Source organism: Protomyctophum bolini (genome assembly GCF_963924005.1).
Source record: "Protomyctophum bolini genome assembly, chromosome: 7".
Taxonomy (NCBI): domain Eukaryota; kingdom Metazoa; phylum Chordata; class Actinopteri; order Myctophiformes; family Myctophidae; genus Protomyctophum; species Protomyctophum bolini.
The window spans coordinates 8061954-8089214 of record NC_137868.1 but is presented as its reverse complement, the minus strand read 5'-3'; the positions used below and the strand labels follow the sequence as shown (position 1 = coordinate 8089214).

The following is a 27261-nucleotide window of genomic DNA, read 5'->3' as shown; positions in this document are numbered from 1 at the left end:
ATCCGGCCGCTACGGGCCACTCTACCCCTGAGCCACTGCCACCCCATTAATAGACGACAATCACAAACCAACACTATTATATTGATGTCACTGTGTTCACTATGACATAATCGATATTCCCCAGCCTTCTCGCATACATAAGAAGTAGGCATTGTCCCCCTCTCTCTCTCTCTCTCTCTCTCTCTCTCTCTCGCTCGCACACACACACACACACACACACACACACACACACACACACACACACACACACACACACACACACCACACACACCCTCACAGATATCCATGCATCATTTCACACCTGCTTCACACACATTCCAATATACGACGTTTTTGTGAACCCCCTCCCTCCCATTTAAACCTTTCTCCGTGTCCTGTAACCACAGCCATATGGGTGTTCCCATATGGCTGTGGTGTTGGAGGGAGAGGGAGGAACAGGAACCAAGCCCCCAGATGTTTGCCCATCGTGGATAGCCAGATGCTGTTGGCACCACTGGGCGGATCGCCATGACGGCCATCGGTCCTGCCAAGCTGTAGCACATCTCTGTCCTCCTCCCTCAGGCTTCACTTCTCTATACTCCACCCTTTCAACAAGTGTCACTCACTGTATGTAGGTCTATAGAGCGCCGCAGTCCCGCCCCCCTCTCAGAAAAACGAGTGGCCCAGGAAATGAAACCCCAATGCATTTCCCATCGGCACTTCTAATATAATTTATTTAAAGACGGTTACGCCGCGGACAAAGCCAACTCGGATCGTGACAAATCATGACAATGAACACAATGTTTTGGGCCGATCAAATAATTTATAAGACGAAGAACAAAACAAATAGTGTTGTCTCCTGGCTTTCTTTTCTTCTTTACCGTCTTTAAATAAATTATATTAGAAGTGCCGATGGGAGAATGCATTGGGGTTTCATTTCCTGGGCCACTCGTTTTTCTGAAATGGGGAGGGACTGCGGCGCTCTATAGTCTCACACTGTAGGAGTGTAGGTATAGTCTCACGTAGCCATAGGCAACTATTCCACAATCTCCGGCATTTCCGTTCATGAAAATATATATTTTTTAATTAAAATATCTTTACATTTAACTTTTTAACATCCATTTCCATGGCTATGTATGCTTAGATGGTATCTATCTATCCAGTGTTCATTTAACGCTGAACGTGTACAAATGTGCCTAAAAATGGACCCCATTTGTGTTACTTTTTACACTGAGGATTTTTCTTTGTTTAAACATTTTCATTGGTCCAGGCAAGAAAAAGACAAACTTGGCCTTGGAGTACAATTATCGTTTTGTACTCAAAAGCGGATTTTTTTAGCAGTTTTTCTACCACTGTAAAAATGTAATAAAGAAATGTGTACCGCGCAATTGAATGTGGATTTTTCTTCCGAGTTCCAGTTTAATAGAGGAGTTGCCATTTTGTTTTCCTATGGCTTCACCTTCTCATGGGGGGGAAAATGGAATGAGTGTGTTGGAGGGCCACGAGTAAAAAGCCCTCGGTTTGCTATAGCGTGGCCAGGACACTCCTGTCAAGGTCCTTGTCCTTGGAGAAGAAAGCTTGCTGGGTAGAGGCCAGTAGTGGGCTGCTGACTGGACTATTGCATGAAAAGCCTTTCAGTAAATGTGTTGTGCTCGCGGAGAGTGGCTCAGCTCTATATGAATCAGAGAGCCAAGCAAGGGGCAAGGACAGGCTCATGTCGAGAGGAGGATTGGTGAGAGCAAAGGGCAGGTTGTTAATTATGACTATAAAAATTGGTTGGTTGGGTTCAGTTTCCATGGTTTTGGACGCACAGGTGGGTTTAAGCCAGAGAGACCCTATAGGCCAACCTGCTCTTGTGTCTTGTTTTATTTGGGTGAAGTGTGTAGTTGGACCAAAACCATTTCACACATTGTACTGTGAAGAGATGTAAAGTCAGTGGGCCTTTGAAGAATTTAAGATGAATAGTATAAATTCAGAGTTGTGTGTCATCGATCTATCTATAGCTTGTTCTTTACAGCAGGTTGGTGCCTTGCACCATCAGTGTGTCAATGGTAAACGTTCCTTTACAAGTGTAGCACATTGTAAAGTGCTTTGGATAAAAGCGCTATAGAAATGCAGAACATCTCTTCTTCCCTAACTGCAGAGATATGGCATTGGAACTGGCTGGCGTATTGAGCTGTTTACTGCCTTGTTTATATGCAGTCTTGCTTCTGGTTTGGCTTCATGTTGAACTAGTGACCGCAGAGGACAATTCTGCACCTAAGCTTCCTCTTGACTCCTCTGTATTAGTTCAAAGACTGTTAGCTACCAGTAGGGATGGGTATCGTTAGGATTCATGAGTCCGGTACCGATTCCACTTCTCAACATCCATTCCATTTCCTAACGGTTCCATATTTCGGTTTCAAAATGGTATTCCGATGAAAGGAGAGCTCAAGTTGTTGCAAATGAATAGTTTTATTTCATAAAAGATAACGTTCTGGTGATTAGACTCTAATTGCATTTAATGTATAAGATTAGCTATTAATAGGGGGAACCCCCCATTAGGGTCTAGACGCTGGTGGTGGCAGTGCAGATGAACATTCTTCCTTCTCAACACTAGATGGACAAGGTGGAGTTGAGGATGGAGGTGGTTTGCTTGTTGCAAGCTGAAAAGAGAAGTGTCTGAGGCAGTGTTCAAAAGCTGAGTCCAATCGCCTGACTTTTAAAAGGGAAGAAACAGTGCGTGACTTTGTGTCTGTGGGAACCAATGGGGAGAACCAGAAAATGGAATTATTTTATCTTTTTATAGGTACCCGGTACCCAAGCAAGTTCACTCATTCACTGCCAAGGACGAGTTTGAACGAGTTTTTCCAAAAGTTCACACTGCCAAGGACGAGTATTTTTTTTATTTATTATTTTTACAGAGCTTTCATCCAGGTGGCCGTGGTTTGGAGGTTATTCTGTGAGTTTAGGTTTATTCATAGTTTTTGAGAGGTTAAAGCTCTGCGAAAAAGGCAGTCCCTTCAAGTCCCAGTGAAGCGAGGAACAAGGAAACTGCGTGGTCGCAATCCACCCCAGACTATTCTAGAACGCTCATGTCTTCCTTCCGGTATAGTTCCACTTTTTCCGCGACCACCATTTTCAATTGACTCTTAACTATTGAACAGATGAATATGAATATAGCATGAAGATACATTTTCTGTGACCACTTACACTTACAGCGCTTCAAGTTTACGATCGTCAAAATAGTAGTTCTACCGTATATATGTCTACCTGTAACCTCGGGTTCTGGCCATCTAAGTGAGTTCCAGACAGTTTTTGGTTAGTTTGCACAGTGGTGTTCAGGAGTAACAGCTGGCTTCAGAGAGCTCTCGCCCTCGCCCTCTCCCTCCCCCCCTCCCCAACCAACGGAAACTTCTCCAGCTGTCATCTGCTGCCCCAGATGACCAGCCTCTCCTTACAGCTGTCACCACAGCACCCTACTCCCAGCTACTGTAACCAGACTGTTTTTTTCAGCTCCTAGACCTGATTCCAGTCTCACGATCTGATGTTCCCTTCCAGCAGCCACGGAGTCTGTAACAGTATCCAGTTTACTTGTGAAAGCTCGGCATCAGTCATTGATTGATTGATTGATTGATTGATTGAAATATTTATTAACAGTTTGCAGAATTACAATACAATTCAAGCACAACTCAATACAAAGACTGTTAACTGTGAGTGGACGACCCAATAAAGCATTACACTTGTTTACAAGAGGGTCCACCTTGTTCAATTCATCAAAACATTTAGGGACATACAAATATACACTTCTATATAGTAAAAGAGCAGAATGGGAATTCATCATAAAGGAGGTAAAAAGGGAAAAGTAACAAACAGTGAGGGGGAAAGGGGTGGGTGGGTAGGGGGGGGGGGGATTCAGATTTTACAGGGGCCAGTTTCGAATTGCAGCCGTCCGTAGGTGCCCTTTGAGAGTGGATTTGAAGGAGTCAGGGGATTTGCATGTCTTAATGACTGTTGGTAGGGCGTTCCACATAGGAGTGAAAATAATTTAGTCCCTTGTTTGTGCCGAATCTGGGTTGCACATGGTTTGTTGCACTCCCTCTGGTGTTGTGGGTGTGGACTTCGTTGGATCATGTCCTATATCACGGTGCACCAGATCTGACTCACTCTACTGTAGACGTTGTATAACAGTCCCTTCCCAGACCCAAGGCCTATTGGCTCAGCCCTTTGCTATTTACTAGTTTATATTCTATTATTATTCTATTATTATTATTTATAGTCGTCTTTTTCTGGCCTTCTCTCTCTCCACCAGGGTCGTCATCCAGGGTCATTAAACTGCGAGAGGAGCCTTTTGACTATGCAGACCCGCCCAGAGGGAAGAGTCCTGCGATCAATAGCACACTGGCCCCTGTTAAAGGCATCAACAACCTGGGTAACACCTGCTTCTTTAACGCTGTAATGCAGGTTGGTATTGCAAGAAGTACAGTCCTATGCATATATTTCATGAGCACATTATATAAAGGGCAGTTAACCAGTGTACTATTGTTATTATGACTGCATTTGTATAAGCAACCACGGTTGTTGCAAATACATTATGATAAATCCAAGGCCTGGCCACTTTGTGCTAATATGTAGAATGAATGTCATTGCTTCGTATTCGATTTGTATACCGGTAATATATTATTATGCCACCCTTTGGACATAATTGCTTTTTCACGCTGCTTTGACATTTATGATCATGCATCATGTGCACTGTAGATCCATACATATCCCACTGTCCCTACCTCTCTGTTCAAGTGGAACCTTTTACAAGACATGTTCATTACAGCTGCAAACCAGTGTAAACAAGCTAGGCTGCCTGTGATGCGTTTCGGCTTGCTAGGTCATTTTGAAGCATTGTCTGTGTAGCTAGCAGTACATCTATTATTTCAATTGGGAGAATTCCACAGCCACATTCCTCGTGGCGACAGTTTTGGCGACACATTTCTGGCGACTCTTCACAAGCGTTAACTATAGGGGTGCATGATTATGAAATTATGACTGATATCCCATCTCCGATTATGTGTGCATGGTCGTATATCTGCCGCTACCGTTTTCCGACCGATTCCGATATTATACGGATTATGCTGCCCTCGAACATTAGAAATACACAAAACAAAAGTGACAGTCAGAGACATGGTCACATTATTATTGCATCATCAATCAATCTGTGAAAATAATCTGTGTTATTTTGAGACTGATCTGAGATGGCATTTTTGTGACCGATTTCGATAAGCTACCGATTTATATCGCGCATCACTACCATTAACGATTTAACCGGGACGCAGCATGACGTCATAAATGAGCCCAGAATGTCCACGTTCGGAATCGCGGGACGCAGATGCAGCCTACATTCCGAGAAAAATAGTTTTTTTCATTTTCTTTTTTTCAATTAGTTTATTTTATTTTCATTTAATTTGTATTTACGCGCAGTGTTAGACGTGAGCACTCCGAAGCAGTGTTGTCAAATATTATATTTTAGTCATAGTCTTATGAATAGTTTTCATTTAGTTTTAGTCACATTTCAGTCACCTGGAATTTTTAATTTTAATCGACTAAATATCATTCGATTTTAGTCGACTTCATTTAGTTTCCATTTAGTGTTCCTCAGTGGAAAAAGGTAGTCGTCGAGCATTTTTCGTCTTAGTTTTAGTCGACGAAATCACCACCGCTCCGAAGGCGTGTGAACTTAACCCATTCTGACCTGAGATCAGATTCATACGAGGTTTCCACTGGACACACACTGGTCTGATTAACCCATTCTGACCTGAGATCAGATTATACAAATGTCAGTCGTTCTTCGATTTTTCAAAAAATAGCAGACCTACAAGCTCGTAGCGCGCCACTCGGTGGCGCGCTATGAGCTTGTAGATCTGCTATTTTTCAATAGCTAAAGCATAACATGATGCCAACACCAAAACGGGTTCCCGTACAGAATGGGTTAAAGAACCGCCATTCTTCTGTGCGTTAGAATCTGGTCTCAGATCAGAATGGGTTAAGGCACAAGGCTGGAGGCAGACGCTTTCACCTGCCCACAGATGAGTGGCTCTCAGGTGGTCTCAGGTGTTTTCCATCCATCACGGCGACAGAGCCACGCTGGTCCTTTTCTGGTCATGTCGTGGTGACTGTAAGCTGGCATTCTTCCTCCACAATAACACTCTTTGTCTGCCATTTTGGTAATCAACCTTCAGGGTCGTCTTCGTTGATTGAAAATTTTCGAGTGAGCGCAGATCTACAAGATCACAATGCGCTGCAAGCGCTGCGTGTTGTGTAACGGGCCTTTCGCTCCCATTTGTGTTGTGTCTCTAAAGGAAATTGCAATCTTGCTGGTGAAAACATGTAATTGTCAGCAGGAGAGCCATGTCGGTACTCACAATGATGGCGCTATTGTGTGTTCTCCATAGCAACTGTCTTCATTGCCAGAATGTGACAAAACAAATATCTGTTGAAAGGGTAGAAAGAGATGCTCCATTATCACGGAGGGGCGATGTTGTCTCCTCACCAAGGATCTTCTCCTCGTTGCATTTCAAATCAGATCGTCGGTTCGTTTTAAGCCTCTCTCGGCTGAAATGAACAGAAGCGAGAATTATTTCACAAGAGTACATTTTATCGGCCACTTTTACGTTTTCCACTAGCTCAGAGAGAGAAAGCCGCAATTTAGTCTCTTTTGAGTGTTTTATTTTATTCAGAAGGCTCGTCTTCTTTTAATTTTATAAACTCACTGTTTGATGACATACAGACGGGTGACAAATTAAAGCAAAAACCGAAATAACTGACAAATGCGACGGACTGCATGATACAATTAAGCAATTAACATCCTATCATGCTCTGTGACATGTATAAAAATGCTGAGCAGGCCCGCTTGACCTCGATTTGGGATTAAAGATGACAAGAGAAAAATATCTAAATGACTCTGAAAGAGGGTCTCCTTATTGGGGCAAGTAACGTCAGGAGTTCAGTCATAAATACAGCTCAACTGGCTAGTGTTTCAATAGGAATGGAGACTGCGTTTTATGAAATAATATAGAATAGGATAGAAGAAAAGTGTGTTTGTGTGTGTGTGAGTGTGTGTACGCACACACAAGCTGCTTAACGGTGCCATCCAGTGGTATTAGCGAGGTGTTTCAGCTGTCGTGCTCGTACACAGGGACACGTATAGGGACACATAATACTGTAGCTGCGTATAGGAGTGGCTAGCACCGCTCAAAAATAAGAAATATCCAAGATTTTTTTTTAATCCTTTTTTTTTCAAAAATAGCAGATGTACAAGCTCACAGCTCAACACATTAATAATAATAATAATAATAATAATAAATTGTTTAGCACCTTTCATGACATGAAATGCAGCTCAAAGTGCACATTAGTGCTCATTAGTGATGTGATTTAGTGTAAGTGTCTCTGCAAATCAAACACAGTTATTCTGCGTAATCACATTTATCCTATGATACTTCTATCCTGATGCGGTGGTGGTCTCTCTTCCAGGATGACATTAATGCCCCTCACCCACAGACTAGTACACGAGGGCTCACTGAATGGTTTGATGAGTATGACAATTATGTGAATCATAATGTTATGGCCTTCGCAGTCACCACCAACCTCAACCCACTTTAACGGGACGTGTTAGACGGCACTCTTAACACCATCAACCACCACCATCAAAACGCCACACATGAGGGAATATCTTTATTTAGAATGTTCCATCTCTCTAGTAGAGATGCAGAGACTTATAGAGAATGTACATATAGTATAGGCAAAATCTGTTGTTTGTCATAGCTTCTGCTTTATTTGTGTTCTTAGGCTTTAACCCATTTTGGGCGGCAACCCCTTTTGGTGTTTCAAGCAGTATTCTGTTATACTTTAGCTATTTTTTTTAAATCGTGAAAATGCGGCACAAATCTTTGAAAATTGAAAATATATTCTTTCAGAAGACTTATTTATTTATTTCGACGTCAGGCCTAAATGGGTTAATTTTGTTATTTTGCCAGTTTTTCCTTTTTCCCAGCTCCTTTTACCTCACATAGTACCTGTTAAATAACTGAAATGATATAATGCAAGTCTGTAATTATTTGTATGAAAGTATCTGTATTCTCTCTTCACAGAACCTGTCCCAGACACACATGCTAAACGACCTCATCCAGGAAGTAAAGGAGAAAGGCCACAAACTGAGGATCAGCCCCCCTGTAGAGGCCAACCTGGTACTGCCCATAAACACACACACACACACACACACACACACACACACACACACACACACACACACACACACACACACACACACACACACACACACACACCCTGGTCCATTACTAATATTACTTGTTATTTATGATTTAACGAAAGTTGCTTTTTGTTTTATTGCATCTGTTCTCTGACAGCATGACATTAAAGTTGCATTGTTTAGAATTACCGTGAATGGAAGTGTGAAATGTCAAAAGCGTGTTCTCTATTGTAGGCATTCAGTGCTGGGGGGGAAGAAAATTATTCCTGTAATTTGGAGCTGGGAGGTGGAGATCATGATGGGACATCTTATCCATTCCTCACCTCATCAAATTGGTTGGAAGTGCAGTTTTGATATTCTTTTCATTTGAGACGGTTTCCCCTCCCCCAGGGTCTGTTGACGGTGTCCCTGCCCAGCCCGGAGCCTCTGACCTCAGCCATGTTCCTGTTCCTTCACACCATGAAGGACACGGGGAAGGGACCAGTCAACCCCAAGATCCTCTTCAATCAGCTCTGCCATAAGTAAGATGTGCACCCACCCACCATTACAGAAACCTGATTATAACCCCAATATGGCCATTTATATTCAAGATCAGCAATGATTTGTTTAAAATAGGGGGTAAGTCACTATGGACGGTATGCACACATGAAGTGTGAGAGGGTTTAGGATTCATATCCGTCACCAGATCAACTGATCAAGTCGGATCCGTTTGATTTTTTATTGTAATGTGGCCAAATTTGAACGTGATCCTATTCCTAATATTAGTTAGTTTGAACTGGTTCTGAACAGTCTTGGAAAAGTGTGTTCAACGTGAGTCTTTTCACTGTCTCTGGATTTCAAATGTCTTTCAGTGTGTTTGAGGTATCACAGATGGACGCTTGTTGCTTTTACTGGGTTACCGGGTTTTATTTGAGCTGATTTCTTTAACAAACACATTATGAACTTATTCATGATACAAAAGTTAAGTCCCCTTTATTGTTTTGCCAAATCATTGAATCAAAATGACAAAGGGCCAAAAATGTTCTAGCATCGACATCGGTGGTCCACTCGAAACAGTCGCGCGACCTTAAACCAAGCCTTCAAAGTGAACACCAACTGTTAGCCAGGCCAACATACTGGGTGTTTACAACACTCGGGGGCCACAGCTTTCACCTGCTTCTACCCCCCCTTCCTACCATGGTGACCACTTCACCGAGGGCTAGATTTCAACCAGCCAGTCCAAGCTCCACCTGGTCCCAGCCAGTCCAAGCTCCACCTCGTCCCAGCCAGTACACCCACGACTCGCGCTCCATAAAGAACAGCGGTGAACACCCACAAACACACACACGCTGACGGCCTGACACACACATAACATCAAACGGAATGCAGACTAGTCTACCGTAACCAAACAAATGGGAGCAGCCAACTATTTGTGTGTCCTTTGGCCCCATCACTGCCGCAGCACCTGTGTCGTGATTGATCAGCGGTGGGCTCTAACCAGCCGTGTGACAGGCAGGCAGTCACACCGCACGCGGCCCCACATGGTAAACGTAGCCGTCCACAGGCTTGTCTTTGAACTCTCTGCACGGTTGGATGGCTGTGTCTTTTATTGACGAGTGGTGTGTGTGAGTGGTTTGGCTGGTTGGGCTCTTGTTGTTTGAACATGGTACAGTGCTGGTTGGCCGCGCGCTGAGTCTGTGTGATATATAGAGAGCTGCAACTATCCATTATTTACTTGGCTATTATGATATCCATAGTGTGTGAGTTTTAGTAGTTTTTATTTATCGAGGGTTACTTCCCACTGTCACACTGTGACCGTGATATGTTGTTGGCTTGTAGAACTGTTCTTTTTGTCACCTTGGCTTCGAGTCTGTCTTTGGGGCACTGATGTAAGAGCCTCATCATTGCTCTTCCATCTATGATTGCTACAGGCCTGGACATGGGGCTCACAATGTGTCCCTAGAGGGGCTGAGGGCAGTCTGCTGCTGCCTCTACAGTGTGTTTGACTGTCTAAAGACTAGATTGCTCTCTGGTGCTGCATTTTCAAGTGCTCAGGTACCTACAGTAGCTTTCCTAGCTTCCAGTGTGTGTGTGTGTGTGTGTGTGTGTGTGTATGTTTGTGTGATGCCACCTCACCTGGTACCATCTCAGCCTGCAGCATATACGCAGTCACTGGTGCGTTCAGACAGGCAGACATTGCATGCTTATTGCTTATTGCTTACGCACGCACGCACACACACACACGCACGCACGCATGCACACATGCACACACCTTTCCCTTGCACCTTGAGACTGGTAGGAATAGGAGGAGTAATAGAAGAACAGATTTGCACTTTGCACTCTATTTTGAACAATATTGAAAATGAGTTCAATTTTGTTTTCTACTGCCCGTTGTACCATGAGCTACGTCAAAAGTTATTTAACAGGTGTAAAAACATATATGACTTGCTTGGATTTTTTTTTAATGATTTTTGCACTTGCAGAATATTTAGAGACAAACAGTCCTTTCTTTGAGTATCATTCACTTTACTTACACAAATGCACTTGCTTTAAGGCTAGCAGTGTTTGTACATTATGGAGACTTATGGAGACATGACTGTCTCCTACCTTTGTTTTCAAGTCGCCAGCCAGCGCGGAGACAGATAAGTTGAGTCGACGCACGTTCAAAAAGTGTTTGTAATCACAGCGTTATTGAACTCTTTGGATGCCAAAGAGGAGATATCTTGTTTTTTATTTGCTGAATTATATATATATATATATATATATAAATGTATGTGTGGGTATATGTGTGTGCGTGTGTGTGTTTATCCTACACCAGCCACTCAATCACAGCTACAGTAGGATAACTGCTAAGGACGAAGGTTTACTATGTCATCTGTACACGCCATGTTCCATTGTGTTCTCCCCGGGAAACCTAAGCTCTCCCAATCAACCGAGGAGGAACAGGAGGAAGCAAGGTCAAGAGTTGCCCTCTGTTTACAGGAAACCTTCTTTTAATTATTTCATTTCTCCAGTGCAACGGCCTTCAGAATAGCTATAGAGAGATACAGTACTGACACTGTGCCCTCCGTCGTCACCTCCTCTCCACACAGAGAGCCGAGAGGCTCGGCTCTGACCTTGACCTTTAGGGCGACGGCTTCCTTTTCTCCTCTGCACACCGCCCTCGTGTACAGTATGTTTGTGTTGAGAGGCAGGTTAATAGGCAGGTTAATACGGCTTAGACCAGGCTCGGTGCAAGTGTTTGTGACATTGGTGGTATGTGTGTGTGTGTGTGTGCGTGTGACCGTGTGTGTGTGTGTGTGTGTGTGTGTGTGTGTGTGTGTGTGTGTGACCGTGTGTGTGTGTGTGTGTCTGTTAACCCATTTTGTGCGGGAACCCCTTTTGGTGTTAGTATTATGCTATGCTTTGGCTATTGAAAAACAGTAGATCTACAAGCTCATAGCTACGAGCTTGTAGGTCTGCTATTTTTGAAAAATCGAAGAACGACTGACATAGAAACATAGCTGTCATTTTCAAACAGACATTTTTAGATTCTTATCTCAGGTCAAAATGGGTTAAAGCACGTGCACATACATACATGCATGTGCTTTCACCCGTAAGCAGCTGGGTGCCTCCAGCCTGACACCATGGATTGTTGCCAGGCCAGGCCAGGCCAGGCCAGACCTCCCTCCCCATGCCAGCTGTACGGGGGGTGCTGGTCTGAGATCAGATCAACACCAGGCCAGACCTCCCTCCTCATGCCAGCTGTACTGGGGGTCCTGGTCTGAGATCAGATCAGATCAACCCCAAGCCCAGGCAGTCGCATGGAGGATGTTGTGGTCAACAGGACACACTCTCTGGGGCCAGGGGAGGTCTCGGCCGGGCTAGTTAGTGGGGGTCAGAGACGGATGACAAGTAGCTTTAACTGTTCCGTATTCTTTTCATGTAAGAGTCTACACACAATGTCTGTCTGCCAGATACTGAGGATCAGATCTCTTCATATGCAATCACTCAAGGCTAGCAAGCATTCTGCTATTCAATGTCTTGATTGTTAGCTTAACCCATTCTGGGCGGGAACCCCTTTTGGTGTTTTAAAGCATTATGTTATACTTTAGCTATTGAAATATAGCAGATCTACAAGACTTGTATGAACGCTACGAATCTTTGAATATATATTATTACAGGGTGAACTCAAATCTTTGCTTCTGGGGAGGTCCCTGGAACAACATATTTTCAGATGGGGAGGCAGAGGCATGTTACATATAATTTTTGGGGTCCTTGACATGAAATATTGAGCACCACTGATACAGAAACATAAGGTTTTTCAGAAAACTGTCAGGATTTTGAAGACATTTTTCAGGCCAAAATGGGTTAATCTGTTGAAATTTTGCCCAAGTGGATGAAGAGGCCTCGCGATGGCATTCATTGTACACCAGCTTTCCTCTTGGACTTCAATCAAGTTCATTTTCCACCATGGCCATTTATTGTGTCACACGACGATGCATTTTTCAGTTGCAGAAGTACACGTTCCTCTCGACAAACCTTTCGAGTTGAGCTATAAAGGCTCCTTTATACAAGAAAACTGCAGGGGGTTCAACAATGAATCCAGTCTAGTGCTATTTTCTTTTTTTATCACAAAAATCATGCATACGCACAAAGGTACAGATAACATCCTGCTGTATACAGGCTGAGGACTCGAGGAAATAAAGCACACTGAAGGTTGTTTTTCATCTGGTTATAAAACGTCAGACTGCCTTGACTAGACTAGAGAATCACTATACAGGCTACTGTGGGCCCAACCTGTCTGTCAATAAGAATCCTCCTGTCGGAGACAAAAGAGCATTGTATATGTCTAATAATAGTGAAAAGCCCCCTCCATACCGTAGCCTATTCAATATGTCCTGTTCTGTTTTATTGTACAGCTATACTGTATATACTATTATACTGATACTGTGTATTGTGCGATATATTTCACTGGCACTAGCTGTACAGGTTAGTACATGGTGTACAGGTTAGTAACCACTAGCAGTGATACTTTTGACAGTTTTAGTCCTAGTCTTTTGAATATAAATGTCATTTCTTTCTTTAGTCTAGTTTTAGTCTACAAAAAATAAATACGATTTTAGTAGACTAAATCTTCAGTTGATTTTGTCGACATACTATTTTGACAAGCGTTCGTTGGTGTCATAATAGCAGATCTTACACACTTGGTTGCAATAGAGCTCACAGTGCGTCTCACTCGCGATGCGTTGTGAGCTTGTAGATCTGCAACACCCGAGCACAACCAATCTAATGACTTATAAAATAAAATGACTTATCTAAAAATGTACCAGCAAAATAGAAAACCTACTGAAGTAAAAAGAAAAATACCTCTGGTAAAGAAATGTCCCAGTATTACATTGTATTATAGCAGTGAATGCTGAGGGTTAAGGAGATGATGTAAAATGTACTTTAACCCATTCTGACCTGAGATCAGATTCATACGAGGTTTCCACTGGACACACACTGGTCTGATTAACCCATTCTGACCTGAGATCAGATTCTAAAAAATGTCAGTCGTTCTTCGATTTTTCAAAAGCTGAAGCATAACATGATGCTAACACCAAAATGGGTTCCCGTTCAGAATGGGTTAATAAAGTTGAAGTTGGGGCGATGTTCTTATTGTGCCCAAATATGGAAATGCCCAAGTCCGATATCAGCGCAATTCGGCGTTGCTTGGCAATGGTCGACATATAGTGCAAATTGGGGGATTATTATGCCCAAAAATGTACATTACATGCCAAGATGCGGGGGAGTGGATTATGCCCAAATATGTCTGATTGATTGAATACTTTATTAACAGTGCAGAAAAAGCATGAAGGACCATTTTGGTCCTTCATACTCAATTCATCAAAACATTTAATGACATACAGTACATCATAGACACACATTATTTTAGGACCGTTGGTTCCAAGTCTCTCGATGGGTGCTACACCAGAATGTTGCGGGCAGTACTCAACATCAATAAGAGCACACATGTTACAAACACAACTCTCTATGATGGAATGCCAAGGGTGACCCAGAAAATAGCAGCCAGGAGAATGAGACTAGCAGGACACTGCCAAAGACACCAAGAGCTGCCAGCCAGTAAACTAGTGCTGTGGGAACCAACGCACGGGCACCGGTCACGAGGACGTCCAACGCTAACATACGTGGATGTACTCAAGAACGACGCAGGAGCGCAAAGTACCAACGAACTGGTCAGATGTATGGAGAACCGGGATGACTGGAAACGACGATGGAGGGCTCGTCTGAGGACGACCTAGAGAGAGTTGGTTCCAAAGAAAATTAGCATAGGAGGTGGTCTGGTACCTCAGGTGCTTTGACAGGTACATGGGTGTCTTTGTGGTCTGGTAGATCAGGTGGTTTGACAGGTACATGGGTGTGTCTTTGTGGTCTGGTAGATCAGGTGGTTTGACAGGTACACGGGTGTCTTTGTGGTCTGGTAGATCAGGCGCATTGCAAGTTGCTGTACTCTGTCCTCTGTACCCCTGAGCCATCCCAAACTAGCAAAAATAAATATAGGGGTATCGGTGAGTTGAGTATAAGGCCAAGCCGTGGCCTGACCAGTTTGTGTCGGGAAGTCTGGGGCCTTGTTTTTGGGCCTTTTGCTGTGCTATGGTAACATGAGGTGCATGGCTGCATGCATAGTGGTAGTTCCTTTGAATTAGTGCTCCTGTTAGAGTCCTCAATATTAGTCCTCAGTATTATTACTGACATCAGCGTAAATCGGCCTTGTTAGAAAGACAGTTTACTGTACTGTGTGTACGCTAAATTATAGTTCTAATTTTCTCTGTACTGTGTGGGGGTGTGAGTGGGGGCAAATGTGTGGTGACTCTTGTGCAGGTGCATTCTGTTGCGTGCGTGTGTGCGTGCACGCGATGTGTGCCTGCGCATGTGTGCCTGCCTGCCCGCCTGCCACAGCATTCAGAGATAGATTCGCCTTGTGTCTGGTACCAAGTCATCCGGCCGTTAATCGTGTTTGCAGCGCAGCTGTTTGCATGGGCCCGGGCCAGATTGGGAGCAGTGCTACAGGGCCCTTCTGCCTCTCTCTTCCACTGGGATGAGCTTCAAGACTGGCACATTCCCACTGATCATCACAACCGAGCTCCTCTCTACTTCTCTCCTTTTTTTTAACCCATTCTGACCTGAGATCAGATTCTAAAAATGTCTTCCACATCCTGACAGTTTTCTGAAAAAGCTATGTTTCTATGTCAGTGGTTCTTCGATTTAAAAAAAATAGCAGACCTACAAGCTCGTAGCGCGCCACTCGGTGGCGCGCTATGAGCTTGTAGATCTGCTATTTTTCAATAGCTAAAGCATAACATAGTGCTAACACCAAAAGAGGATCCCGCCCAAAATGGGTTAATCTCACTCTCTTGCTCTGTTTCTCAATGTCTCTCTCTCTCTCTCTCGCTCATGATTCTCGACTTGCTGCGAGCACACTGTGTTTGCTTGTCAAGAGCCTGTTTTTTTTTTGCTGTTTGCTGAATGGGTACCAGTCCGAGATTATTCTGTGCTCAAATTATTGGACAAGCGATGTTAAATTGAGCATCCTTGCATGATAACGTAAAAGTTCACTGTCATTTTCTTTGGTTTGTCGTAAATAGTTTAGTATGGAGGTAATCCATGTGTTTTGAATGAATGCATGATTGCATGAACATTCCTCTAAACCTATAGTAAAACATGCCTGTGTATATTTAACATGAGACATTCCGTTACATGCTCACCATCTTTTCAATTTCAATTTCAAAACACTGACTAAATTAAGCAAGAATCCATTCCACGCTGGTAAAGAAGGAATGACCAACCTGGTTGGATGCATACCAAATTAATTCATGGTCCATTTGAGTCGACCTGCTAAGTAGTCTACTTAGAGGTGTCCGTGAGAGTATGATAATAGTGGCTGACTGATTCATTTTTTAGAGGTAATTTTTGCAACATAAATGCTAAAGTTCCCCCATTGTGCAAGTAAATAGAATACATTTCTATATACAGTATATTGTGGGTTAATACATAGGCCTACATATTAAAGAGGTTATTTCAATCGGCGCGCGCGTGCGTGCGTAGCCATGTGTTGAGGAGGTAGGGACGGATCGGCTGTCTATCTTTCCACAAGCCATGGTCACCCATCCCTGTGTGAAACAAGTTGCAAGTTGCAAATCTGTTTTATACTTCACTGCGATATTTACATTATTATTGTCATGACTTGTGGCTGCACTTTAACAATCATTGGTATCAGATCGGTACTCAGGTCAGGCTATCGGTAAGGAAACCATGGTTTTGGATCATCTCTAGTTATACTGTGAGGTCTGTACTCTGTACTGGCCAACAGGTTGCTATTGCTCTGGCCATTGGGTGCCCATCTGCCCCAAACATCTGTCTCACTGTGTGTGTGTGTGTGTGTGTGTGTGTGTGTGTGTGTGTGTGTGTGTGTGTGTGTGTGTGTGTGTGTGTGTGTGTGTGTGTGTGTGTGTGTGTGTGTGTGTGTGTGTGTGTGTGTGTGTGTGTGTGTGTGTGTGTGTGTGTGTGTGTGTGTGTGTGTGTGTGTGTGTGTGTGTGTGTGTGTGTGTGTGTGTGTACTCAAGGAGAGGCGCATCTGGCTAGCGCTCGGGCTACCAATTTGTAGTTGACACACTCTGTACTGCAGTGGCATCCTGAAGCTATTGATTCAGTCTGATATCATTATGATTTGCATAGCTCCTTGATGCCAGTGTTGACTCACTAAGGCTTGGACCATGAACACACTATGTATGGTAGGCAGTAGGCACTTGACTAGGCAGCAGAGTGGATGAGTTAGGTTAGCAGATCTAGCATGCGTTGCTGAATACTACACGATACCTACCCCACCCCACTGGGGCAGCGGTGGCTCAGGGGTAGAGTGGCTGGATGGTAACCGCAAGGTTGCCAGTTCGAACCCGGGGCTCTCCCAGAGTTAGTGACGGGATGTGTTTTTCTTGCTCATACCTGAATAGAGGGAGTTACAGTAATCTAGTCGTGAAGATGTTTACCTAATCTGGTAGTAGCAGGACTGTATGACTTTGGTGACTTGGGTGTTAAAATAAATCGGTGTCAAAGAAAACACCCAGGTTGCGGGCTGTGTTTGTGATATTTGCAGATAAAGTGCCAAGTTCAGAGTGGAATGAGTGGGTGGAGTTTGGGGGACCGAAAATGATCATTTCTGTAGGACATTTTGGGACATCCAATTCTTAATATCAGAATGACACGTGAGAAGACGGGACATGTTGCCAGTAACACCAGGTTTTAAGGGGATGTACAGCTGCGTATCGTCAGTGTAACTGTGACATTATATAAAATGCACCATTTAAACTTGATTAATTAAACAAAAAACGAATGCCTATATCCAAACTGACACAGTTCATCTTGCATTTTCCTGCAAACCAATTCATTCTAAGTGCTACAATGATGTGTTTGTGCTTGTGAGTGTGGATGTTTGACACGGTTACAGTGCACATGTCACCCTCACTGGTTTAACTAAAGCACATTGAATGCACCACTGACTGTTTATAAGCTGCACAAACCTGAGAAAGCAGAGAGGCACTTAATAAGCATGAATACCATGGTGTGGCCATTCAGCCTTATGGCACGTGTCTAACAATGCTCATTTGCGTGCCTAACAACAGCTATTGCTTTCCATGGGAAAATGCATGTCTGGAGTCCTTGAGAAAACAGAATATCCATTTTCTTTCTTATTGATGGTTGCATTAGATTTGATTGTATAGGCTGTCGATTTCTTTCTTTTGTTTTACTTGTGTGAGCAATTGTGTGAGTCCCCCTATGGATATCTGGGAATTCAATCTCATCTCCACACCCCCAAATCGATGTGTGATGTGATTTTATGCTATGGGGTGGTAAAGTATTTATGCGTGAGGGTGGTGATAGTTCATGTTTATTGGCAGCAAAATGTAATCCACCATAAATATTATTTCACCAACGTGTTGTGTGTGTGAGCCCTGTCCAGACCAGTGTACTGTACATGTCATATGGTTCTCCAAATAATGGGAAAGATGGGCATATTATTTATTTGCATGGTTAGGGTAGGGTTATTCACGTTGAGTCATATTATGTCTTTACAAAATCAAACATGCACATTGTCAGTGGAATATTGCTGACTCGACTACATCAGGAAAGCCATATCCACGCCGATGGTGTAGGATCACAATACTTCAGTGTTGGAAAGTAACTATAAGTACATTTACTTAAGTGCTGTACTTAAGTACAATTTTGAGGTATTTGTACTCAGTTGAGTATTCCCAATTTTCAACACTTAATAACTTCTACTCCACTACATCTCAGAGGCAAATATTGTACTTTTATAATCCACTGCATTTATTTGAAAACTTTAGTTACTTTGATTATTATTACAAGAATTCAAAAAGTAATTGAGTACTTTTTCCACCACTGCAATACCTGCTTATTGGAAGTCAGGTGTCCCAGTTCACCACCCTCAATCTAGACTGGAGACCATGCTCTTTTTAGAGTGTTTTAGAGTGTCTTATCGCTGCTTGCAGCTATATTTCTTAACCCATTTTGGGGGCGGGAACCCCTTTTGGTTTCGTTTGGTTTTAATTTTGCTATTGAAAAATAGCAGATCTACAAGCTCATAGCGCGCCACGACCTTGTAGGTCTGCTATTTTTTTTAAATCGTGAAAATATTTATTTCAGAAAACTGGAGGATTTGGAATTTAAAAAACAAAATTGAGATCGGGCCTAAATGGGATAATGTGTCAGGTCCCTCATGTCCACCCTTTCTCCTTCCTCAGGGCTCCACGGTTCAAGGGCTACCAGCAGCAGGACAGCCAGGAGCTTCTGCACTACTTACTAGACTCCATACGAGTAGAAGAAACCAAGGTGAGTTTGGATGTCCCCCAAATGTGGTTATTGCTTGTATCTTAACTTTAAAATCTTATAAGAGTTTGACTTTTCAAATTGTCATGAAACGTTTTCAATTGGATTGCTGAAAACATGTATAGCCAAAAGAACAATGCAAGGCCTTCCATTTCAAAAACATAAGACTGTATTGACAAATCTAACAGTCAAGTTAGTTTGACCACAACAATCAATGTACAGTAGCAATGATAACACAACCATACATACTGATTCGGTGCATGCGGTGTAGACGGAGGCAGCTGAATCAGGTCTAGAAAACACACAGCAGACTTTTCTGTGGCGTTCATGGTGTGCTCCACTGGGATCAGTGTCCCAAACACACCTCTCAGAAAACGGCACATCTCAGTCATTTGGATCACGACTAATCTGCTCACACCAAAGTTATTCAAGACCTGTGAGAAAAGCGTCATGTGGGACATTGAGACAATTTGTACAGGCACACAAGGTTTTCTCCAGCCAGCCCATTCTTTGTATTTCAACCTTATGGTGCCATGTTTTCTGGCAAGTGAAGAGTGTTCCTCCCCGTGCGGGGCAATTAGACGAGGACCCCACATCACAGCGGCCCGTTCGCAGGGCTGAGCCTGGCTCCCCCCCCCCCCCCCTCGGCCCCACCAGCAATGCTCAGTGGGCCCAGGAGGAGGAGGAGAGGAGAGGAGCGGGTGTGCGTGGAGTGGTCACCCCGGGGCCTGGGAGGGGGCACAGGCAGGGCCTCCTCCCTGGTCCCATTCAAAACTTGTGAACGCAGACAGTTGTGCCACTTGGGGGACTTGCAAGTGGCACGACCGGCATCATTGTGTGATCTTGGGAAACCCACAGCTGGTGAATGAGCTGCGGGGCCGGCCCATTGTGCTAGAGGGTCAGCCCCCACGTCCCCCTCCCTCCCTCCCGCTCACTGGCGCACACACACACACACACACACACACACACACATTGGTCCCCCCCCTCCCCAAACTAATCAAGGCGACAGAAAAAGGGGGTGGGCAGGGGGGGTACAGGGTTAAGCCTGCTCTCTTCATCCACTTCAGACAAGCATACAAGTATATACAGCCCAAGCACAGATACAGTAACTTACTACCCTATGCGAGTAGATTCTTAAAATGAAAGACGGCCTTATGGAGGTTCCCACAATGCATTGTTGTAGTGCTCAAAAATATCCGAGACACAAGAAAAATAATTACATCTGACACGCATCCTTGCATGTTTAATTTTGCTTAGGTCAACAGTACACTTTTGATACTTTTGTGAATGCAAACTCGTCTAAATCGCAACATCTTAAATCGGAAAGTACACAATGCACTCAATTAACCCACACGACCTCGCCTCGCACGTGTCACATGACTGGTCCGTACGGCGGAGGGTGTCGCCAACCTTTGAGCCCTCTAAGTGTTTGTGTTGATGGGCCATTAGCATGGGAGGTCTAAATATGCTAATTTTAAACACAGGCCAATTATCGCCGATTAGCTGAGACGCTAGGTATTACTCTCTCAGGGCATGGCCTGTCCTTCTTCAACCCATCTTCTTCTTTTAGCTTCCACCACCAACCAACCAACCATCTCCACTGCACTGCACTCCACCCCTCCCCGACCTCCCTCCCCCTCGTCCCCCTCTCTGTTGGTTTGGGAGAGAGAGAGAGAGGGAGGGAGAGAGGGGGGTAGGGGTGGGGGGTGCTGGTAATTAATTAGTAGGCGAGTCTCTGCGTGGCCTGACCGTGTTGTTGGCTGAGTGGGTTGCGGGCCGGCCGGGGCCTAGGATGGGATTAACAAGGTTTTTTTGACCTAAATAGTCATTCCAGTGCGTGGGCGCCAGGACAATGGGGGACGACTGGTCGGGCTCCACAGACACAGACCACGGCCAATTATCTATTGATTGGTGCTTTGCTGTGGCGGGACGCCCTCTTCACAACTCTCTCAACACCAACACACTCACTGACCACGCCACCTTCAATAAGAGGATGACACTGACACACACACACACACACACACACACACACACACACAGTAAAATCCCAGTGTTAACTACTGAACTCAGAAGAGTGTAAATGAAACCAAATTGACGCATAGTGTTCCATTTGTTTCTATTTTTTGCACAAACTTCGGAGTTAAATTAACGCTAAGGATTATTATACTGTGCGCACACATTCCCAGACGACGGATCACGCTAATGTCACTAGACAAGTACAGTGATTGCTTCATCTTAATGATGCCTCTAATAAATATGTGTACCTGTCAAACTGACCATTATCTGAAAATCACATTTAGCTAATTGACGTAAAACACAGATCATTAATCCACTTCTACACTTAATGTGTTTTCTTCCCACTCTTGAAGTCAAGTAATTTAGGTTCAGTTCTCTATCTGCAATCTGCATCAATGTATATTTGTGTGTGTGTGTGTGTGTGTGTGTGTGTGTGACTGTGTGTGTGTGTGTGTGTGTGTTGTGCGTGCGCGTGCGTGTGCGTGACGCTTGCCAGAGAGTGAAAGCCAGCATCCTGAAAGCCTTCAACAACCCCACAGAGAAGACCGCAGACGAGGAGACCAAACGCCAAGTGAAAGGTTCGAAGTTACACTGTACAGACACAACATGGCCTGGATCAATAGCCCCATCTTGTGGCGTATGTTGAAATACACCTCAGGCCATTTTAAGCAGCAGGGACTTTGGTCCTACTTATTATATAATACTTTAACTGTAAGCCAATTATAATGACTATATTTGAAGTGGAAGAGGTTGGGTTAATGTTGCTGTGTTTGCCAGGCCTACCAAGTGTTGGTATCAGAAGCCTCTTGACCACTACACTGCAAATTACCTGTTCACTGTTACTATTAATAATGCTGTTCCAGTGCTCGTTTGCCTAGTTTGACTGAAGTCAGAGTACTAAGTGGAATGGAATATGTTCGTTATGGCTCTGTTTTTTATGCTGACTGATGAAACAGTTAATTATAAGCCAGAAATGCTTACCGGTACATGAATATCTCATTTTTCCTACAGCGTATGGGAAGGAAGGTGTCAAGATGAACTTTGTCGATCGTATCTTTGTAGGCGAGCTGACCAACACAATTATGTGTGAAGAGTGTGAGCATGTAAGTGATTGTGTATGTGTGCACAATTAAAGAAAAGCAACGTATTAAATCTATTATTCCAGGTTCTGTTTTTGTTTAGTTTTTTGTTTCTAATGTTTGACATTCTGTTGTTGGCGTCTATATAGTCATTTGAGAATACATTCTCCCTAAACAGGCTGGTGCCTCATTGTGTTAGGTTAGGTGTTCTACGAGGGCTGTATGTGTTCCTGGCAAGGCGGTGATTGCCAGTGCCACGGCACCTGTTTCCCTCACCCTCAGTCATAGGGGGCAGTGGTGGCCGAACGGTTTGCGGAGCGGTCTTGATACCGGAAGGTCGCCAGTTCGAATCCCCGGACCGGCACGTTAATATTACCACTGCTGAAGTGCCCTTGAGCAAGGCATTGAACCCCTACCATGAAATGTTCTATGAGCAGGGTGTGGCTGTAAACAAGCATCTCAAGCTTAGTCCACTTCCCTGGGTAAACAAAGAACTTTGCTTTGCTTTGAAGCCGAGGCCCAAGGCTGTTGCCGTAGCACACTCCCAATGTTTTGTCTTTATAGAGCAAATTACAAAGGTAGCTTCTAAACTGGATGTTCACAGTGTATTTTGTAGGCTAATCAACCAAATTGTTTCTGCTTTAGGCTCTCAAGTTGTTTTGATTTAAGCTGCACGATGTAACTTCTACCCTTTATTGGAAACTGGTTTCCTGGTTTTGTTGACATTTAGTGATGTTTATTTTACTGCTGAAAATATACACTGAAATATTTTCTTTCTTTTCCTTCTCTGCCTCTCAGATTTCAACAGTGAAGGAGGCCTTCATAGACATCTCTCTACCCATTATAGAGGAGAGGGTAAGCCTTTATATAACAGTGACGTATAACGACTATGCCAGACAGTACAGACAATACAAGAATATGACTAGAAAAAGTGTTCGTCCTATCTGGGAAACTCCCCCCTGTCAGGTGATAAAAAGCGGCCTGCTCATGCATTGAAGGAAGCGTGAGCTCAGTTCGGGGCTCTCTCCAGTTTGGCAAAGGTAGAGTAGTAACGTCTGCCGGGATTACAATTTAGGCAATAGAGTGGAGAATTCCCATTTTTCCCATAGACGTTTAAAAAAGTATTTATTTAAAGTCCTTTTAAGCCTCGGAAAGCCAACTGTTGTTGTGACAAATCATGACAATAAACACAATGTTTTGGGCCGATCAAATAATTAGAAAGAAGAACAAATGGCAGGGTATAACACTGTGATCAAGTCAACAGTACCAGAGATTACCTGATCACAGGCGGACGGACAGACAAAACATAGCTTCTCCAGAAGAGACTATGTTTTGCAAGATTCTCCCCATGCCTTCGGCCTGGTGGAGATAATTAAGCGCAGAAATCCCTGGTTGATTGATTAATGGCGAGACCATTTTCATCAACAGAAAAATACATTCTGCTACTGTATACAGACCATTTCTTTATGGTTTCTTCATAACATTGAAATGCGGTCATCTTTTCTTTTCGTCATGGTCAGATATCCAAACCGTGCAACCCTGGAAGGCTGGGTAAGATCCCACGGGAGCAGGAAGGTCACGCGTCTCACACCGACGAGATGGTCGCTGCAGCGCACTCTCACAACAGGAACACCAGGAAGCTCAGTGGGCAGGTGTGTGTACAGTGTGCACGTGTGATTAGTCTTACGCTCTTTTTCATTCCATTGAATTTCTTCACCGATGTGCCTGAGTTAAGAGTATTCTTTAATATTTACCCCTCCTTGTTGATCCTCTGTCCTGCCAGAAGCTGCAGACCAAGAGGTCTCCAGGCTGTGTGGAGGAGAGAGGAGCAGGCTGCGGAGCGGAGCGAGCCGAGGAGGAGGCGGTGGCGGCGGTGGCGACGGCTAGCGGAGCGGCGGTGGCGACGGCTAGCGGAGCGGCCCGCGGCGTCTCGGTGTGCAGGATGGCGGCTGCGGGCAGCCTTTCGGACGGCAGCGAGAAGGACTCGGGCCCTCAGGACAGCAGCAACGACGCCGACAGCGAGGCCTCGGAGAGCGAGTGGACCCCGCGGCCCCCCTCTTCCGGCCAGAGCCACTTGCGAGGCTCCACCCCGACCTCCACCTCCACCACCACCACCACCCTCACGCCCTCCCCGACGGCCATCTCCAGCCCGTCCCCCTCGCCGTCCCCGTCTCCCAGGCAAGGCGGCGCCGTGGAGCAACTGGTCAGCGCCGTCTCCAAAATGAACCTGAGCTCTACCTCGGCGGCGGACTGTTCGCCTGCGACGCACTGCTCTCCCGAGGACCCGGGAGAGACGCAGCCTCAGCAGCCCCGCGACGTCCCCCAACAACACCACCATCACCACCACCACCACCAGGGGGCCTTCCAGGCGCTCTCCCACAGCTACACGCCCTGCTCCAAGGAGTGCTCCGTCCAGTCCTGCCTCCATCAGTTCACCTCCGTGGAGCTGCTGATGGGCAACAACAAGCTGCTGTGTGAGAACTGCACCGAGCGCAGGCAGAAGCAGCTCCGCAAGAGCGGCTCAGCCGGTGAGAGCAGGGGTGTCACAGGGTATCTGAGGGGAGGGGGGGGGGGGGGGGGGGGGGGTGAGCGTGGGTAGAGCGAATTTGGTGTTTTATTTATTTATTTTGTCCTATTTTAGCTTATTCCCGACTAACAGAGTTGTTGTCAGTCGGGTGGTCCAAACTGGGGGATGAAATCGCGTGAGGGAGTGAGGGTGTCGCGACGTACTCGAAGTGAATGGTGTTTGAACTGGGGATGGCCTGGTATGTCAGCCATACTGGGGGTAATAATAATAATAATAATAAACTTTATTTATATAGCACCTTTCATACATAAAATGCAACCCAAAGTGCTTCACATAAAAAATAACAAACAGCGGAATGCCGAAAAACTAAAAAACAGGTCAATACAAGACACAATATATACAAATAGAAATAGCAATACAAAACTAAAAAACTAAAAAAATGGTAAGGAAATTTGTATCCGAACATTGAATATGAAGACAAGATAAATGCCAAGTTGGAAAAAAAAAAATCAGCTCGCTCTTAAAAACATCAAGGGAGGTCGCCCTTTTAAGGTGCAGTGGTAGTGTGTTCCACAACTTGGGGCCATAGACCCAGAAAGCGGCCTCACCGGTGTTCCCATGTTGAGCTTTTGGTAATTTTAATAGAAGAGTGGATGAAGACCTGAGTGTTCTAGTGGGAACATAAATATGTACAGAATCCTTAATATACGAAGGTGTCGGGTTATTAAGTGCTTTATACACAAATAAAAGTGCTTCGAAATCTATTCTAAATGATGCTGGTAACCAATGTAGTGACTGGACTAATGTGATCTCTTTTGTTAATATTCTAGCTTCCACATTCTGGATTATTTGTATGGCCATGGGATGGCCCGGTATGTCAGCCGTATCGGTTATCGCCTGATATTCGCCCCATTGACTGCCACTAATACTGTACATTGACGCTCACTGATGGCAGTGGCTGATGTTCGCATGGCTGATCAATTTTGCACTGGCTAATTGTTGTTGTGTGTGTTATCTGCAGAAAAAAAATAAACAATAACATCAGTATTGGCACAGAATTTCCCAATCGGTGCATCCCTAGTTTGAACTACGCACTGACAGTAATGGAACCTAGATCAGGTTCAACCTAGAGACCACTGCCCCATTTGTTCACTGACATTATTGTGACATCTTTTCGCGGCAAGAATACTAAGATTCGACTTGAACTTTTTGTAAATGTGTTGTCTGCACAGATAAGAGGGCAGAGAAGGTGTACACCAGTGCAAGGAAGCAGATACTGATCTCTTCACTGCCACCTGTTGTCACGTTGCATCTCAAACGCTTCCACCAGGTTAGAAGTTTTCCCTTTGCACATTTTGCTGAGGTTAACCCATATCCCTAGACATATTTAATTCATGCACAATGTTATGTAATGTTAAGTCACAGTGCGTTCAGGCTGTAATGGCGTGTTGGGGTTTTGCTTTCTTAAGGCAGGGATGAACCTACGAAAGGTGAACCGCCATGTTGACTTTCCTTTAATCCTGGATCTTTCTCCATTCTGCTCTGCAACCTGCAAGGTAACCCTGCTTTTACTGCATTATTAAATGACCTTCTGATATTACTGTTAATAGAGAAGATACCGTTTTATTTATTTTTGTGTTGATCCTCTCTGATTGTGAAGAATGACAAATAAACATTTATCTTTGTGAATGTGTGTCACCTCATCTTATTTTCTTTCTGGTAGAACCTGGCTTCTGCAGACCGTGTCCTCTACAACCTCTATGGGATTGTTGAGCACAGTGGCTCCATGCGTGGAGGTCACTACACGGCTTACGTCAGAGTCCGTGCTCCCCAGCGGAGAGCAGAGCCACAGCGCAGGAACCTGCCAGGTAAGGGTTTTTTTTTTCCTGTAAAGTCAAATACATTATTGGTAGTGCTGGTTGATGGTTTTTTTGGGCTGGATTCTAAAGTGTATAGTAGTTGCTTAATTGGGCTTGCTTCCGCATTTCTTCACAACAAGGAAACCCAGATGAATACTATGTAATTGTCCACAGACATCCATCTGAACATATTTTGTGCCTTTTCTATTAAAATGTTTAAAAAATATTAAAAATATTTCGATTTATTCTCAATGTGTTTTACTTTTTAAATAACGGATGTACAACCTCACAATGTGTCGCTGTGAGCTTGTAGATCAGCTATTTTCTATAAGCTATAAGCATCTAACTTGCAACATTGTTTTTAATTGCGTGATTTTAATTGCTTGTACACTTATATGATAACGGAAATATGATAAACATCCTACAAATCTCATAGGACATTGCTTTACAAAAATAGGACTGGTTGTTAAAGATCCCTAAATATAGTATTAGTTTTATATGCATTTTAGAAGTGAAAACATATGTTTAGATGCATGTGACAGCCTGTCAGCTGGTCAGACGATGCTGCTCCACTTTTCCACGACAGAAAAACAGGTGAGGACAAAGCCTTACGACAGCTCCCCGACCTGACGTGATATTTGGCCCGGGTGCAGGTTCAAGTTCATGCGGGGATGATGAATGCCGAAAATTGCGGTGTTT

The 27261-nt window shown here is 44.2% G+C and overlaps 1 protein-coding gene across 4 annotated transcripts in view; it reads left to right on the top strand.

Moving 5' to 3' along the window:
• usp45 (ubiquitin specific peptidase 45) overlaps window positions 1-27261 on the top strand; it is a 47306-nt gene that overhangs the window by 18089 nt on the left and 1956 nt on the right. For 2 of the 4 annotated variants that reach the window (XM_080768667.1, XM_080768666.1), the window contains exons 6-17: window positions 4271-4422; window positions 8097-8192; window positions 8606-8736; window positions 18997-19084; window positions 21594-21675; window positions 22109-22200; window positions 22975-23031; window positions 23697-23828; window positions 23960-24704; window positions 25936-26033; window positions 26173-26259; window positions 26427-26571. In XM_080768667.1, the coding sequence (XP_080624793.1) occupies window positions 4271-4422; window positions 8097-8192; window positions 8606-8736; window positions 18997-19084; window positions 21594-21675; window positions 22109-22200; window positions 22975-23031; window positions 23697-23828; window positions 23960-24704; window positions 25936-26033; window positions 26173-26259; window positions 26427-26571 (1905 nt within the window). The remainder of the gene's footprint in view (window positions 1-4270; window positions 4423-8096; window positions 8193-8605; window positions 8737-18996; window positions 19085-21593; window positions 21676-22108; window positions 22201-22974; window positions 23032-23696; window positions 23829-23959; window positions 24705-25935; window positions 26034-26172; window positions 26260-26426; window positions 26572-27261) is intronic. The other 2 variants (XM_080768668.1, XM_080768669.1) reach the window with 2 other exon arrangements.